Source organism: Molothrus ater, chromosome 17, assembly GCF_012460135.2.
Source record: "Molothrus ater isolate BHLD 08-10-18 breed brown headed cowbird chromosome 17, BPBGC_Mater_1.1, whole genome shotgun sequence".
NCBI lineage: Eukaryota > Metazoa > Chordata > Aves > Passeriformes > Icteridae > Molothrus > Molothrus ater.
Genome location: NC_050494.2, coordinates 3,665,549 through 3,684,387, shown reverse-complemented (window position 1 = coordinate 3,684,387; position 18,839 = coordinate 3,665,549). Strand labels below are relative to the sequence as shown.

General features: G+C 41.0%; 1 protein-coding gene across 1 annotated transcript in view; it reads right to left on the bottom strand.

Moving 5' to 3' along the window:
* PTPRT (protein tyrosine phosphatase receptor type T) overlaps window positions 1-18,839 on the bottom strand; it is a 483,954-nt gene that overhangs the window by 344,229 nt on the left and 120,886 nt on the right. The window contains 1 exon segment of the mRNA XM_036395864.2: window positions 6,948-7,073. Within this exon segment, the coding sequence (XP_036251757.1) occupies window positions 6,948-7,073 (126 nt within the window).

Below are 18,839 nucleotides of genomic sequence, written 5' to 3'. Positions count from 1 at the left end.
CAAGCAGGGATGGAATTCTGGAAATGCGGAAGAATTGTTTACAAGAAAGAATTCCAAAGCACAGACAGGAGGCTGCAGAGTAAATAGCAAAATGAAAACACATTGGGGAAACTTTCCAGAGATCCCTTTCTCTTTAGACCTTAACAGCTGAGAAATTACTTTGGAGCTCATTAACGAGCCACAGACTAATCTATTTACTTGTATGCAAGTGAAAGAGTGGGGAGAAACATATTTGACTCATTCTTAGTAATTTCCCCTGCATAAAATATTTTTGGAGGAAAAAAAATATACAGGCAGCTGAGCCAATTTTTTTTCTCTCTCTCAGACAAAACTGAATCATGATTCATCATATACACAGATGAATTTTAATTTATTCCTTTAACAAGTTTCTTTTTGTATTTTCTTGTAAGCAAGAATTAATACACTCAGACACGGGGAAATGTTAATTTTACTGCCTCGCCTTTCAAATTTACAAATGTTGAGTCTAACTCCTGCTGGCACCATTCTGGCCTGCAGGGAGAAGAGGCAAATGCCTGACCTATGCACAGAGGGTCTCTGGCCTTTCTGGAGGTCAGCAGTAGCTTCACATCTCCCATTTCCTGAACAGAAATAAAGCATCCTGCCCATCCAGTGTGGGTTATCACCTTCCAGAAGGAAAGCTGTTGGATAATTATCCATTCCTGCTGTAACTCCATGGTGCCACTCACAAAAAGACAAAGGTGACACAGGAAAGCATTTGGCCTGTTAGAATCCCATAAAACTTCACTCAGTTCAGAGCAGCCCAAGTGGAATTTGGCCATCTGGAATTCCTGGATATATCTCCATGCTTGCCTGCTAAATGAGTATTTCACAGAGCAACACTAATGATGATGACCCTTCTGTTCTTCCAGTGAGAAGCTCAGAGACTCCTCCAGTTCCTGGAACAAAGGAACAGACTCATTTAGGTGTGGGAAGAGTCCCCCATCCCTTATATCTGTGCTGCAAAAGGAAAAGCAGAGATTCTGCTGTGATTTCTCACTGAGTGGTGCCATGGTGGAGGATCCATCCCATGCAGGGGAGGCGATGCCCTGCACACCCTGAATGTAAGAGCCTGAATGAGGCATGAGGGACTCCAGGGGCTCTCCAAAATGCAGTTTATTGTAGCCAAGAGTTACAGCAGTCCAGGGTTGTGGGTGACAGAGCTGTGCCCACAGCTGTCAGCTCCAGCTGCAGGCAGGCCTGAGGACCCTTTGGTTTTGGTTACAGTGCATTAGAGACTTTTCTTTGCTGAGCATCTTAACACAATAGAACCAATCTATACCTTAACTATTATCTCTAGCCTATCATAACTATTATAATGACCATATTCATGTTACTGTTTTCCAATCACTAAAAGTTAGTGCATTACAGTTTAAGCTAGAAGTTGTTTTTCAGTTTTCTTGCAGTGGAAAATTCTGAGACCTTTTTTCTACTTGCAGCATTTGCTGCCTTGTTTGCCTGTGCTCTCTTCCTGCTTGGTAAAATCATCTTGTTTGGGGTGGGTTTATCCTTTGCTCTAAGCCATAAAAACCCTTTCTAACTAACACACCCTTTGCCTCCTTGGTTAGCCAGTGAGACTGGCTCAGCAATTCTTTTCTTCTGTATCAAAACTTGCTTCCATCTCTATTCCTTCATCAGACTCTACATTTAAAAATCTTTCTGCTAAGCACACGTATCTGTGAGACTTCCTTGTCAAACTTCCATCCTTCCCAGCACCTGAACAGCTCTGAGCTGGGCTCACTCACTGGGACACAGGCTGCAGGATCTCTAAGGCCACACTCAGAACTCATTTGGGCCTAAAAATACCATCTCAAAACACCCACCATTTAGATGGAGGTTTAGACTGGTTCTCAGGAAAACATTTCTTCACCAAAAGGGTGGTCAGGTATTGGAACAGGCTGCCCAGGGCAACAGTAGACTCATCATCCCTGGGAACATTCAAAAATATGTCGTGGAATGCTTGGGACCATGCTTTAGTGGTGGCCGTGGTAGTGCTGGGGTAAGGGTTGGACTTGATGATCATAGAGAGCTTTTCAAACTTAAATGACTCCATGGGAGATAAAAATGCACCAATTTCTATCACAAAACCACCCTTCAACAATAACAGGTCCTGTAGCTCTTACAGATGATGTTTTGTGGAATCGGGACGCAAAGTGAGGCCATTGGCACTTCCTAGGTAGCCTACAAGTGATGGCATTCTCAATATTACCATTTATTCCAAACATTTCGTAATCCATACATTTTTCATACCCACAATTCTGTTTCCTAGACAATGCCCAGCTGGAAAACAGTGGAGCAAGAAACAGCAGAGATATGGAGCACTGAGAGATGCAGATCTATGTTTATATACACATAAACTCCATTTCTTTTGGAAGAATTATTGTTTATTTCTGAGAAAGCAAAGTAGTACTTGCTCTAAGTGCTACAGAGATGAAAGCAAGTGAGCAGTCAGGCAGATGGGACCAGAAATTCAGCCTCTGTGTGCTGATTATTTATCTGCTAAGCTAGAACAGGAAAACTTCACAAAGTAAACGTGGGATTGAAATCCAACAGCAAAGAATGCAGCTGCACAGATGCACAAGACACGATGCCTTTGCATTCAAATAGAATCATATTTAATACAATTAAAGTAATTACTTCAGTCTAGTAAGCCCTGGTTAAGTCTCTACTGGAGTTAATTAGCAAATGATTGTAAAATACTTTGAACTTTAAATGTTAAATACTTTCATTATTAATATTATTCTTGCAACTGCTGCCAGAGCAGCCAGGTCCCAGCTCTTTGGAATGCTGCAAAGCCTGACACAGTGAATAAGAGCAGTACTTCTGCCTGGTTGATTTAAACACATTTCTTTGTTGTGCTAACCAAGCATCTGCCTCAAAAGAGGCCCACACAAGAGCTCATGTCCTGCTCTCACAGGATCCCAGGCTGGCTTGGGTTGGTCTTGTGCCTTCCAGCACTGCCATGCAGAGTGCTGAATCCTTGCTTGGTAGCACAGCTTCACCCAAATACACCCCAGAAGGTGAGAAAATAATGACTGAAGGCACAGGGAAGACAAAAGCCAATTAAGAAAGGTTAAAAGGACTGGGTCACATTCCTGCAGAATAAAGGTTTAGCTGCATACTACTATATAGGAGAGGTTATAAGAGAGCAACAACTGATTATTTTCCCTATTTGAAAATGGAAAAAAACAAAGAGTTGAAGCCACAGAAAGGAAAATGAAGGTTTGAGAACCTCTGCAATTCAGGCAGTGGAACAAACAGCCCAAAAGCTGCAGAATACTCATCACTGAGGGTATTCAGGCTTAAGTAAACACCCATCTGTTAGAGAATATTTTGTTATAATCACTCCTGCTATTGTGCAAGGAGGTGGAACCAAAGTCCCACTGAAATCTGGGGGTTGGATACCTACGATTCATGTGTTCTGCATTTTTGAAATATTTATTCAGAACAATAAACATCTGGTTCTTAATCCCCCAATTAACACTGTTTCCAGCCCTAAGGAATTAATCACAGAATTCATGGGAAACACTTTATTTGCTGGCAACAGAGTAAAACAAATTGCCTACAAACTTCTACATTGCTAATGGAGCAGTTTAATTGGCTTCTTTTTTTTTTTTCTTTTTGACATTTTAATTAAAAAAATAAAGACCAGAAAGACATCCCTGGGCAGAGACCTTTGCAGCAGTGTGTCAGCAGAGAATTACACAGCTCTGGAGACTCAGGCTCTCATTCATCGTACTGACCTCCTTTGAAGAGCACTCTGAGATCCAGCAGTGAAAAGGACTTTAAAAAGTGCTAGACAGCATCATTAGTATTCAGGAGGACACAGTGGTTCTGTGGCTTGGTTGAATTCAAAGGGATCTGCTGGTACTTAGGAAAGCCAAAACGTTTTCCAGAGGAAAGGGCTGAGCATGGGGGCTGGCCATGCTTCCAGCACTGCAGGCTGACACAGTGTCACCGAACCAACCTAATTCCTGCTCCCTTTTTGTCTTTACCACTTCCACAATGTAGAATTTTAACCTATTTCCAGCTATAAAAGTAAGGCAGTGTTTAAAATACGGTCCCAACATAAAAATCTGCGTTACTGCACCCCAGAGCCCTGCAGGCACTCCTGCCACCCCTCCCTGTGCTCTGTCGTGCCTCTGGGTGCTTATTCCATGAGCACCTCTTTGTTACCACCTCTTACACCCTGCAGCTCAGTGGATTTACACCCTGCTCCTCTCAGTTGCCGTGGAGAAATTCAATGGAATGAGAAGTCAATGATCACATGCTCCAGGACTCCAGCTCTAAAGAGCTCCCTGCCTATAGGAGTGGAACATGCTGTTCTTCAGTTCATCCACCTGGCTTTGCCCCTACATGAACAGTAAGTAAACAGCTTTTATTGCCACCAAACAGCTTTTCAAAGAGTAACCAACACAAACATCACAGTTCTGGCCAGCAACAGACTCTCAATAATAGCTCCAAAAATCTCACCAGCTTCAGGGAGTCTGATTGAGCACTGCAATTTACTCCAAGGTTAGCACGACTTGGACAGCTCTTGAAAACATGGGGTTTGTCACACCAGGCCCCTCTGTACACATTTGCTGTGGCCCATGATCTTCCACCTACTGATTTTGCCCTTTGTTCTGTGTGAACAGTCCTGTGACATCAATCAGTCACATCAGGAACTGACTCAATTCTCCTCATGCTCCTTCAAACCTTCTTACACAGTATTTCTTTATCAGCACATTCCCACCTGATGGCTGCTTTACCTTTGCCTTTTAACTTCAATAAAGTTTTCTGCATTTTTTTGTTTCAGGTCTAACCTTTATTAAATTTGCAGCTGCTGGAGTAGATATTTTTATAGATTTTTTTTTAATTATACCAGATATCAAGGAAAGGGAAACCACAAGTATTTGGAGAAACTACACTGTGGTGTTCTGGGGTTGGCATGGGGTTTCTTTGTGTGCATGGAGTGGTTTCCTTGGGGTTGGGGTTTTTGGGTAGGTTTGTTCCTTTGGGGTTTTTTAAATCATGCCATTCCAGGCTGTTGCTTATCTTTTGTTGTTTAGATTGGACATTAGGAAAAATTTCTTTGTTGGAGCAGCTGTCTAGGGAAGTAGTGGAGTGAGCATCCCTGGAAGCATTCAAAAAAGGAGGAGATGTGGCACATGCGGCCATAACACACAGAGATATGGGAGCAGGGTTTGGGGATGGGATAATGGTTGGCATGAATAACCTCAGAGGTCTTTTCCAGCTCTGTGATTTCTGCTAACCCCTCCATGGTTCCAGAGTATTTCAGATGGCAATATTCCTCCGTAAGGTGGCCAGGAAGGGTTTACTTTAACATTTGGAGTTAACAAAGCATGGAACTCATCCAGTAGAAGCAATATAAACCTTTCCATTTGTTCCAGATTCTCAACTGCATCAAAATTGTGTAAATTCCTCCTCCTTCTCTCTGGGATCAGTTAACTCAAAGATTTGTCACATCCCTCCAGCTTGGTCTTTAGCAAGGACACAAAATAAGGACACAACAATGAGCCAAAAGCTGAAGAGCCCCAGAGATAAAATCGCCATCATTTAAAACACAACATCCAGAATCATGAAATTCACTCTTACAGGCAGGACCAAAAACCTGCAACCTCCACAATTAACCCTTTGGGGGATGCCACAGCCAAACCAAGCAGTACCAGGTGTGACACACTTTGAAGCCTCCTATTCTGAGCAATTTCCAATGATAAAATGATTTAAAACCCACAGAACTTAAACAGCTTTCAGTGCTGAGGAGGCCCAGCCAGGCTGGTGTCTCCTGGGCTGGTTTTTTACTGACAAGCACCCAGGAATGGGGTCTGGGCTGTCTGTCAGTGCTGTGGCAGGGAGCTATTGCTGTCTCAGCTCCTCACCGTGTCCTTCCAGGCAGCCAGCAATTACAAGTCTCTTATCCCAGTAATTACAGGCATAAGAATATGTCTTGAACAACATTATATTCTGTTCTTCCATGTAGTTCGTGCTCTCACAGTGCAATGCACTAACCAGAATGAATATTTCTCTTTTAGGAGTGAAATCAAAGTCTTAACTGGCTGATGAAGGCTTTTTGCCACTGTGTGCCTGAAAGAGACTTGCATTGCTATTTTAGGTGGCAACCAACATGGACAAAGTAGGATTTTTAGTGAACTTTAAAGTGTTTTCTTAAATCAAGCTCTTTTTCAATGTAAACAAAGCATTTAATGCTAGAGAATTCATTCCCATATAAAGCATAATGGTAACTTCCAATAGAAAACAGAACTTGGAAATTATCACCACTGTAAGCTCTGCTAATATTCCAACTATCACATGGAAGTCTACACTACACTCAGTACATATTGGTAAATTAGAAACTCTGGTAAATCTCACTGCTGGCAATGTTTCTTGCTTATGAAAATTCTCCTGTCTCAAGTCCCAGCCTAATCAAGCATTAGCCACCACAACTAATTCTCTAGGTAAGGAACTTTCTTGTCTTTCTCAAAATTGGAATTTAAAACAATCCGTTGAGTGCTAAATGGTAACTGCAATGTCCAATATTTCCACACATTTTAAGGCTTTACTTCTGGCCTGGCCAACATGAACCTCCCCAGATAACTCTCTCATCCAGAAACACGCCAAAAGCTGGCTGAACCTTAGAGTTTTATATCCAAAACATTTCCTCTCTGCTAAATGAGAAACAAAATAAGAATAAGAAATGTAAAACAATTCTGCAAGGATATCCAATGGCAAATGTAGCAAAAAAGCCACCTCACATCTATGAATTCTGTTGCCAGAATATTTTGAACACAAAATTAACATTTTATCACAGAGTAAAATCCTGCTCTGCTGTTGTGTGTAGCCAGAGCCAGCACACGCATACACAGCAATAACACCTGATTCTCTCCAAGAATTGCACCTCATCACTGCTGATGAGGCTCCTCACTCACCAGTTGGGACAGCAGGATCCATTGTTGGCTTTTCCCAGGTGTTGATCTGCTCCCAGGTAAATCCATTGGTTCCCAAGGCGACGCTATAGCCACAGTTACTGTAGTGCTCATCAAATGAACAACCACCTAAAGCCAAGAAAAATGAAAACATTTCTGGGTTAATTTTATCTCTCTCTTTGTGGTAGGCCATTTACTTAGACATTTTGTACTCAAGGCTTACATAGGAAATAAAAATAAATAAAACTAATTTCCTAAACATTATTTTTCATGCAGCTCCAAAGATGATGTCCAAAAAAATATCTTTGTAATTTCCATGTTTTATATCCACTGGAAGCCCTTGTTTTCTTCCATCCACACTACTGTTTCTAAGATCACTCCCCTTTATTTCAACCTGTTATTTTCAAGGACAATTCTACAGGATACCCCCATGCAGGAATATTTGCATAAACCTTCAAGAAAGATAATTTTTAAAAAATCAGGAAAAGGAAGGAGGAATGCAAATGACAAACAAGCACAGCATCACTGTTCCTGCAGCAAGGCCTCACATCTTTTTGCTTTTAAGCCTTGATTATATTTAACCAGGCTTTAACCATCTCCTAAACTTAACAACACAAATTTCTGTGTAGTCCATGAACACACACAGCTTCCTCAAGATCTTTCAAATCAATATTTCTGAGCATGGCCCTGCAGTTTCTGAACAGGAGAATGAGAAGCAGCAGATGTCAACTGGCATTCACGCCTTCCAGACTGCTGACTGGAAGATCTTTACTGCAATTCCTGAAATACTTGGAAGAAGTTCACTCTCATAAACACATTGGCAGCTGCCTGAACACCTGTGAATCAAGGGAAATTCAAGAACTGTGGAGTGAAATGTTGTACTGCAGTGCAGATCTGTGAAACTTGGGTCACACAGAGGAACAGAGAATGTTTATTCCCCAGGATGCTCCTACTCTGGTGTCCCTTATGATCTCATGCACCTTAACCACCACCCAACCCAGCCTGACAAAGTATTTCACTACTGGATCCACTGGATCAGGGATCTGGGTAACTCAGTTCAGGCTTGAATCATGCCCAAGGTGTGTCTATAAAGATATGGGTTCCTCTTAGGGAAGAAAGGATCACTGCCCTCTGCAGATCCCAGTCCTCCAAAGGAGCTGGGCACATGTAACACCCCAGGGCTGCACAGTGCTCAGGGCAACGCTCCCTTGCTCTGCCAGCCAAGCACCAATGGCTCCTGATGGTGCCTCAGGTTTAGCTTTTATATTTTTCAGGTTCTGTACTGCTTTAGTGGGTAATTCTGAGCTTCACATCAGGGGATGGTGAGCTCTGTGCGCAGAGCAGGGAGACAAAACAATTCCTGCTCCAGCTGGGCACCAAGGACAAATGATCCAAATCTCAGCCCCAAGAGCACAAACACCGTGGGCTGGAGAGAGAAAAACAAGCAGGGTGGGACTGCAGGGGCTAAAGCTGGAATGGGACAATGAACTGCAAGATGCAAATGGAGCAGAACTGATCCCAGGGAGAGACCCCGTGCCTGGCCGTGCATTTTGGGACCATTTTGGTTCATCTTGGGTGCAGCCCTGGCTGGGCTCTTGTGCTGCCCAAGGTGGATCCATGGAGGAGATGCTTTTAATAAATCCCTGCTTTATTCTTTAGCTCGGTCCAGTCTCTGCTCTAGGTCAGCCTTCACAGGGCATCACTGGCACCAAGCAGAGCTGCATGGACAGAGATATTCCTGACTCCTCCCTCCTTCCCACAGCTGCAATCAGACAATAAACACCTGGCACATCACTGCCCTGTGCTCCTCTGCAATAAAGGGTTACCCAACACTGAAGACATCAAAGCCTTCTTTAATTTTCACCCATATTACCCAAGCCCAAACTTCATCTCAGTTCCTATGGAACTCCTCACAAATTACAAATATATTTAATGTCATTAATAGTTCTCAATCCCTTACTCTGTTAAATGATTCTCTGTGTACTCCAACTATAATTGATTTTTTTAAACTGGTTCTACAAACTTCACCAAACATTTCTAGTCAAGTATATTATAGGAAGGTTTGTTGGATAGAGTACCTGACACCACAAAATACTCTGTTGCTGAAAAAAAAGTTTAAAGAGATCAAGCTTGCCCTAAAAAATTAAAACAATTATATATTACATATTTTCATTATAACTAGATCTGTTAATAGATTTTATGACCCTTGAAAACATGCCTTTTTCAGTAGCTTCTGCAAATATTTCTGAGTTGTAATGATTTTATAATATTTAAATAATCCTTGCCTTCAATTTATTGCATTTGTGAAGCCTTCCCAGCTGTCAAAACAAGCAGGATTACACCTGGGTAACTGTCTTTTTTTTAAATTAATTTAGGTGAAAAAGTTCAAAATTACAATATTGAACAGGCTAAATAAAAAAAAAAAAAAATCTAAGGGAAGTTCCAGGCAGCCTGGAAAGTGTGGGAGTGAGCAGTGAAAGTCATTTTTATCCCAGTGAGCAGAACGAGAAGCAAAATCCAATCCTGTCCTCTCAGCCTGCATGGGGCATTCTCATTTTGATGGATTCCCCTTAATTCAGACACAAACCATCCCCACCCCCCTGCTCAGCACACAGGGATGGGGCTGTCTGGGAGCTGTTCCTTTGGAGCAATTGTAAACACATCCTCTGCTCCAGCCCGACTCCTGTGCACAGAGAAAATTGCACAGGAGCTGCTACAAAGTCCCAGAAGCAAAACAAGCAATAAGTAGCAAAATATGGGGCAGCAGTGCTCATTGAAGTGGGAATGTAATTGTCAATAGCCTGGCATAATCAGCTAAACAGGTGGTTTTATCCTCTCTGAGGAAGATGGAGTGTGAGGAGCTGAAAAAGGGACACAGTGAGAACTTGTGGAAATTAATTGGGAGCATCTGCTGATACAAGGCAACACCTGAGGAAGCTTTAAAGTGCCTTGCCTGAAAGTCAAAGCTAACCTTGTGGTACAGCTGAATAGGAAAGGAAAGGATAAACCATGGAGAGCCTTAAAAGCAGCAGCAGCGAGACACCTACATTTCAGAGAAAGAAAAGGTTAGTGGAGAAACCTCCAAACACAGAGTGACAGGGAAGTAAGCCAGAAGGATTAATTTACTAGAGGCAGCAGAATTGGAATGTGGAGGTGAATTTGCAGGAAATGAGGACAAGGAGAAAAAGCTGGAGTTGATTTTAAGGGCTCAGATGAGCAGATTGCCTGTGTGAATCTTGGGTGCCAAGAGGGGGGCAGTGCCCACCATCTTCTTGCTCTGCTGTATCCACTGAGAGCAGAATTAAAACTGAAATAAAGGCTCAGCTGGGAGCCAGAGCCACAGGGACTTGTGAGCCAAAAAGTGAACAGCTCCTCTCTTCGTGCTGTTGTGTATTATGGAACAGGAAAGAAACCTCAGAAAGTGACAGGAAAGTAGTACAATACATAAGAACATCACACATTTTGGGGTTACCTTAACAATCACAGAGTCACAGAATGGTTTGGGTTGAAAGGGATCTGAAAGCCCATCCAGTGCCACCCCTGCCATGGCAGGGACACCTCCCACTGTCCCAGGCTGCTCCCAGCCCTGTCCAGCCTGGCCTTGGGCACTGCCAGGGATGCAGGGGCAGCCCCAGCTGCTCTGGGCACCTGTGCCAGGCCTGCCCACCCTCACAATAAAAACTTTTCCTTATATCCAATCTTTGGTAAAGCCACGTAGCCACAGTGACTCGTGTTCATATTTGCCAAGCAAGGACATCAGTGGTGGCCCTGCTCTCTGCAGGAGTTGGCAGATGGGACATTGCAGCTTCCCTTCCTTTCCAGGTTCAGAAAATTGAAGAGGTTTTAGGAGTTCACCAAAGCAGGAAGAGTAACAAGCAGAAGTGTTGTTTTCACTGATGGCAGCATAACTTTAATATTCAGTATTTCCACAGACACCCCACCCATGCAGATACTTTTATATGAGTTACACCCAAATATGATGGAATATAAAGACAGGAAGAGGTTGGATCCATCCCCAAAGAAAGTCATCCATGGCTGAAATCTGACTGCTTACAGGAAGAACAGAGCTATTCATTAACCTTGAAAAAATAATCCTCAAGTTGAAGGGAAAGGAACACCTAACACTGGATAAACTTAGTTACTAGGTCAGCAAGTTATCATTTCAGTCATATATCACAGAGTAGCTTGATGAAAATGACAACATTTACACATTTACCAAAGTGGGGTGCTGGGTCTTCATAAATTTTTGGCAAGAATGAGGATTTTTGGGAAAGATCCTGGGATGTTTGGAGCCTTTTTCTGCTGGGCTAAAAATTAAACAAATGCAGTTACTCAGTGGGTCTGACAAGGGATTGGAGATGGCTTTGATGGCTTTGGATAACACAGGTGGTGTTAAACCCTTTTCACAAAATGAAATCTAAACAAGAAAGCTTTTCCCTTCCTGAAAAGGGTCATATTGAAGCAAATAATGGCTCACATAAGAAGGATAAAACATCCCTTGTTTTACACTGCGGGCTTGTAACAATGCCACTGCTCATCTGAGTGATGCTAATTAATCTTGAGCAGACCTATCATCAGTTACTGAGACTTGCCCCTGGATTATATGTAAACCAGCCTTGCATAAATTGAATGGCTCCTTTGAATATATAATTGAATTTGCAGAAGTGTGCGCCAGGGGGGTGTTTAAATAAGTGCACAAATATGATAAAAAGAACTTCACGCTATAATATCTAATTCAGTAAGCAAAAATAATGGCAGGGCACATTCCAATTAGTGTTTGATTTATTTATTTTAACAAATCCAATTAGTTGAATGTTTTATAAAGTCATCCAATGTCAAACTCTCACAGACTCACCAGATAAAAACCACAATACTTCTAAAAGGGGATAAAGAAACAGTGATGTGAGAAGCCTCAGTGGTTCTCCTGTGGTTCTAAACACACACAGCAAACAGAGCAGCAGATAGAATTTGATCAGGCATTTACAGCAAATAGAGACAATGAGAACATCAGTCTCATTGATACACTCCACCATTCCTCCAAAAAGAAGTAGTTATTTCTCCCATTTACTAAAACCAAAACAAAATAAATAAAAAACAATAACCCCCAAACAGCAACAAAATGGGCAAAAGTTAAGAAAGCATGAACACTTTTTAGTAAACATCCCTTTTGAAACTTTCATGAGAGCTGATATTTAGTCTATCAATTTTTATCTTAAATCCACAAAATGCAAAGTAAAGGAAGAAACAAATGCTGTTAGGATGAGGCAGTGCTTATGAACTATAAAACTCTACAAATTAAACCACCACTGTTTCTGATCATTCATTCTCATCCCTTCCAGAGACATTCTTGTTTACCAGGGCTGGAAAAGATTCATTTGGCTCATTAAAGTAACTCCTAGTGTGGGATTTATTGAATAAAAATCCATTTGTAACTTATTTTTCAGCCTGTAGAATTCATATAGCAAATTCCTGAGAAATCTTATTGTATATTCTTCTGGAAGTGGGAGAGAATGAAGAATGAAAATGTACATGTAAGGCTTGTGCTGAGTTGCTTTAAGATGGGATAAATCAGGGGATATTGGAATTTCCTCACTCAGAAGAGCAGTAAGTCCTTTATGTGCTTTCTAGTCCTTCCAGAAAGATGAAGACAGAAGACATCAGACAAGTGCACACCAACCTGCTCTTGCAACTGGCCAATTTCAATGAGTATTTTATGATCCTAGCCAAATGTTTGTTCTATAGCCACAGACTTTCAAAGAACAGGTTTCTGCAGAGAAAAAAGAGTCATCTTGACTGAGTCAAAGGCACCATATATTCAGGTGCATTTAAACTCAGACTCTACAAGGGAGACAAAGATGCTCTGACTCTTCAAATTGCAGGGAAAGCTTTGATCATTTTTTATGCCTCATTAGCTAACAGAGGATCCACACCAGGAGAACCTGGGCATAGATTGTCCAGTGTGTAAAAAGGAATAAACCCTGAAGTAAAGCATTCATAACTTCTTTTCCTGATGTCAGCTCTTTAAGAACTGGGCTCTGACCTTGCACAGATTCAGGTGAGTCCCTCAACCATTAAACACAACTCCCAGGCTCACAGAAATGCTTCTCTGGAGGCATGCAAACGTTTGGGGTTCAGAAACAATAATCAGTGATTTCTCAAATTCATCCCACCTGCTTTGGTTTCTGCTGCAAGTGTCAGTCCCCATGGTCGAGGAGTGATTCTCCCACCACAAGACAATTCTGTTCCTTGTCTTGACATCTCACTCTCGAGATATTCTTGCAACATTTACATGTAAGCAGAGACAGTTTTATCTATGCTCTGGAGGGTGACAGTTCTCTGAGATACCAGTAGCAATTGTCTGGCCAAAGTTTGAAACATTTTTGTTAGAGTTGACTAAATTTCATTCTTTTGCATGTTCTGTGCCCTGACAATCCAGATTACAGGGGAAGCATTCAGAAAGCCTGTCTTTATTTTTATAAACAGCAACGAAAATTATTTTTCTTTAGAATTAAAATATATATATTTATATGTATGGTTTTGGGGTTTTTTTCCCCCTAAATCAATGTAATCCTTAAAAATCCTGAATGCAGTTTAGAAATCTCACCTTGGTTCAAAGTGGAATTGTGGTTCCAAGCGGTATCAAGCAATTAAGGAAGACACTCACACTATCAGCATATATTTATACATTTTTATACATTTTCTAAGTCTTTTTCCAATTCTACACCCTGTGACCTTGCTGCCTTGGCAGGTTCAGTGTTACCTATCTATCCCCACATGTTTTGAAGCAGCTCTGAGCACAGTTTCCATGCACACACATCCCCCATGTAGAGATAAAACCAATAGTTGGAGGCTCCTTGCATAGGAACCTTGCTACAACCTAAATATTGCTTAAGGGATCACACGTGGTGTCCATGAGGAACACCACCAGTGACAGACAGGTGAAGATTTGTCATTTGAACACCTCAAGGGCCCCCCAGTAATAACAAGTTTTTCTCCCAGCACTTCCCCTTCAGAAGTGATGGTCCCCAATGTACAGAGTTTATCTGTTCTGCTCCTAATCCCAATGGAGGAGCAGAGCAAGCCTCGTGGATCCTGACATGCATGGAATGAGTGTTTAAGCACCATGCCCTGAACGTGTCAGTTTAAGCTGAGTTTTCAGCTTAAATTCATCATTCCAGGTTTCTCTTTGCTGAATTTTCCCTCTGTGTCTCATCACTGAGCCCCAGACCTGCTCAAACACTCATTACTAATTCTGTACTTCATAATCCACCACGGATCAGTGAAACCACTTTGAAGTATCCCAGGACTAAAACTAACACTAAATGTCATTTGTTTCAATTTACATGTCCAAATCAAGGATGACTCATCTAACTTGCCTTGCAAAAATGTGTGTCCTTTATTTAATACTGGGAATACATTCTTGCTACTGACAGCTGAGCCGTCACTATTCCAATAGCTCAATATTAAAATTTTATTGCTTTAAGCATAAGTTAATATTAGAGATCTGTACATATCCCTAATCTGATTGAATTATTTTTTTCAAGCTGCTAAAAAAGTCAGTTAATACCCTGCACCTTTCCAGAGAACCCTGACTTTCCAAGTTCAGTTAGTTCCAGTCTGCTGCATCACACCAAGATTTATGCTAAGAATGTTCAGACTTGCCTGTCCCAAGGAAATGAAACTTGTAAAATTACCACAGGTTATCAAACCCATAAAAGAGTCTTAAACAGACATTCCCCACCAACTTTTCTCAAGATTCTAACTAATATGCTTTCAATCTATAAATTTAATGGCTTTCCACCATTGAAGCAGAATCCTGCTTTAGTCGTAATATGACAGAATGAAGATTTCTTTTCAAAAACACAGATTTGTAGCACACACTTGCTGCTACACTTGTAGACTGAATATAAAAAAAACCCCTTACTTTGCTTCAATTCATTTATTTAGTCACAGGACAATTTTTTTTTCCTAAAATAATCCTGTTTTGTCTCCCAAAAATTCATCTTAAATTGTTAGCCACGACTGTTGAAGATGTGCTTAGTTCTATTTGTCAGTAAAAGCTATCTGTGGGTGTTCATTGTTTCTTTTTAAAAAGAAAAAAAAAGGAACATTGCTTTTCTTTTATTCCAGTATCTGAAAATTCTTAGGGGTAATTATTCAGTGGATCCAAACAGGCTTGCCCAAAATTGTATTTATAGTGCATTTCCACTAAATTCCACCTCAGCTGCTACAATGGAGAGTTGATCAGTCAGAGCTCTCTATTGGCTTGCTTCATTCCAGCATTTCATCTGTCACATGGATACCTGTTCAAGCTGCACACTTTAATTACACCCCTCTTTTACTCTACAAGGCAGAAACACCTGTCTGGAGGAAGCTGTTTCTCACTTATTTTATATTCCATTAGCAAGCCTCATTCTCAATAAGCTTTTATACAAACTTCAAATTAATGTGTTTGAACTTCAAGCAAGAAGCAGCCGTTGACTGACTCACATTATCTTTGGTGATGAATAAAATATTGTCTCAACAGACACCATTGCAGGAATTCCAACAGCAATTACAAAACCTCCAATCCTTCTCCTTTCCCTGTTCTGCTGTTTTGGAGGAAGATCTCCTTCCAAAAGAGATGTTCAACTGGAAGTTCATGATCATAAAATACAAGGATTAGTTTAAATAAGGGTAGGAAGTCTGGTTTCTTGCCACACCACCAAACACAGAATAGAATTAAGCACAATCTTGCTGCCATCAAATATAACTAGCACAGCAAACCCTTTTCAGAGAAGAATTGAAGTTTTTATTGGACTGGCTTTTTTATAATCATCCCATTAACTTCCCAAATGAGGCCAAGGGAAGTAAATTAACTCAGTGATGAACTTCCAAAATGTACCTTGCTTTTGCACTCACAGAAAACTACCCAGAGTCTACATGAGGACAAAAATATCCATGTGCACACACACACATATCCCATCTTTCTAAACAGCTCCAAAAAGAACTATCATTAGTTTAAATGCTTTCCTGGAGAAGATTCTAATGAAGTGGGCTGATTCTTGATGAACAGCACTGATATTTTGTTTAAATTGCTTCTGAGCATGTGCAATTAAAGATGCAGCACTACGCAGGACTCCAAAACCTCCTTGATATTTGAGCTACCATGCTTGATAAGTATTAGCTCAACTCACCCTGGTTAAATATCAGACTTAGATAAAAGGACAGCTATCATCTGTTATTGAGTATCAGCCAATAAAATCTAATTGGCTAATAATACAGTGATAATAACTTGCAATGAGACTTGCCACTGATATATCATGCTAAATTTAATAACTTTGTTATTGGAAGCTACTCCCAGAGAATGGCTGTATAAATAACTTTTATTGAGTTCTAACAATTCCTACAGCTCCAACTTTATGCATATCTCAGATCAAGGTTATCTCTTCCAAATGCCCTTTCACTTGTTGCTGGCACTTACTGGTTCAAATTACAGTTAAAGTGCAATGTCAAGGATATTTAAAGACATGTACTTTAAATTGTTTTCAGTCAAACCATGATCTTCATTCAACGTGTCAGGAGCAAGTCAGCCCCAGAAGTGACAGTGGCTCTCCAGCTGCTCTGCTTCCAGCTGCCCTGGAGTCAGGCTGGGGACAGGAGGGCAAATCCTGGACTCTCTAAGAGCTCTTGTAAGCTTCCATCAGCTGACTGATGGCTGAGGCACTGACAGTAAGCTGCAGATTTGAATTGCAGTAATTTATTACCAAATTTTTTATTGTTTTTTCAGTTTTTTTGCCTCTGCATTTTTTAATCCACATTTTCTCCCTTGATGTACCAGTGCACTGCAATACCCAGGGTGTTGTTCAGAATCCCGGTGCAGTGGGGCAAACACCAAGCCTTGGAAGCCTCTCTGTCCTCTGCAGCACACTGGAAACAGTGTGACAGAAAAAAAAAACAAAAAAAAAGACTTGCTTGCTTTTATCCTCCAGCCTCCTCTGTGTAAATTCATTGCCCAAAGAGAAAAACACAGAGTAAATACGTGCCAGGAATAAATGGGTCTCTGCCTAACAGCACTTGTGAGTTCTTGAAAATATACAGAGCTCCTCTTCTGTTTAACCAAATTTCCTACTACTACATAAGCATATGTGCAAAGTGCCTCTCTAATTACAGCCATGAATCTTCCTCTCACAGTCCCTGACCCAGAATGTGCATTTAGCAGAGCTGCAGCATTCCAAACTCTGTATTAACCAGGGGCAGCATGGCAATGAAGGGGAAATCCAGAGTAACTTCAGCACCAGTGCAGTTATCTCTACAGAGAGCTCAGGTTTTGTCAAGGGGCCGCCACAGCCTCTCTCACCCCCCTGGGTGTTACCCTGTCACATCCTCAGCCACCTGCAGCCAGTGGCAAGTCACAGGTGGGCTCAGAAATGGCCCATCAGCCTCATTCTGCTGAAGGAGTCCCCATGAGCCACTCCAGTCTCCATCCACTGATGGGGGAAAATGATTTGTTAATAACAGAGTGGGAACAGCTCAGTATCTGCTGAGGCTCTTGATTTTAGAGGAACTCCACCCCTTGAAATGGATGAAATTTCAACAGCTTATTTTCACTCTGCACTTCTCTTTGGAACAGTTTCAGGCAGTGCTATCCCAGTTATACAAAACCAGGCTGGTAATGAATACATAGAAAAATATTCCTATTCCATCATCTAAGGCCTCATTCTTGTCTTTGCTATAGATAACCTCCAGTTAAGGGCTGAAACTTAGAATAATACATTTCCAAGGGAAAATATTTTTCAAGAGAGATTTTCTGAACTCCACAGCTCTTATTCCTTTTAAGCAGCATCAAGCCTGAACTCTGCTGGGAAGCATTAAATCCTTAAAACATTTCTTTCTGAGACTTGAAAGGCACAAGGTGAAAGAATCTAAAAGCAATCACTTCTCAGTATAATGAATGACCAGCTTGGAACAAGAAGCCCTTTTCTGTCACATGAACCATGGTTTCAGTCAGCTTTTAATCCCTGCTCCATTGAGACATGAGAACCAAGTGCTCTGAGCTTTTTATCCCAACCTCAGCAGCCCTTGGTGGTGCAGTCAGGATGGACATGCAGCAGAGATGGCCCAGTAAAGGGCAGATTCTAAAAATCTTAATTTGAAACAAGCTTCAAAGCTGCTTCACTGACAGTACATCAATATTTCCTCTCAGGAATCTTGGAGGATTTTGTACAACCTGTGTAAAACCCCACACTTTTGGTTGTACTGCAGACAAACTTTATTTCTGTTCTTAGACTGAAATAGTCCAAGTTCATAAGTGCTATTAAGATGCACAAAAATCTCCTTTACTGGATATTTTCATCTGGAAATAAGGTCTTACCAGCAATTTAAGAAGATAATTGTCTTTGCTTTAAAGACTTCTCTTTGCACTTGTAATTGAATGATGCCATCTCCAGAAATAAGACAAATACCTTGTGCATGATATTGCTTAATCCACCTCCTTGCCATGCCCTATAAAGCACCTCTCCATTTGATTTTGGTAGATGAAAGGGTATTTGTGAGTACAGCTGCATACAGTATTTAACAGCCCAGGAAACTCCATTAAAATGTAATGCATTCCCAGAGCCCCAGGTGAAAGTGCAGCTACTCAGAAGCAAAGATTTTTAATAAGTGTCCTCCTCAAGGTTTCAGCTCTGCAGCTTAACTAAGTATAAAATTTCTAATAAATTCATTGTCCATTTTTATACAAGTCATTTAAATTTTAAGATGCCTGTGTGAGAATCTGATTTATTAAATATATGATTCTTCAAAAGATCATGATCATGACATTAAGTCATTCAGAAATTAGATTCAGTTTCTGATCAACTGAATTGGTATTAAATATACTTATCCAATTATAACCAGAGTGCAATTATACTGATA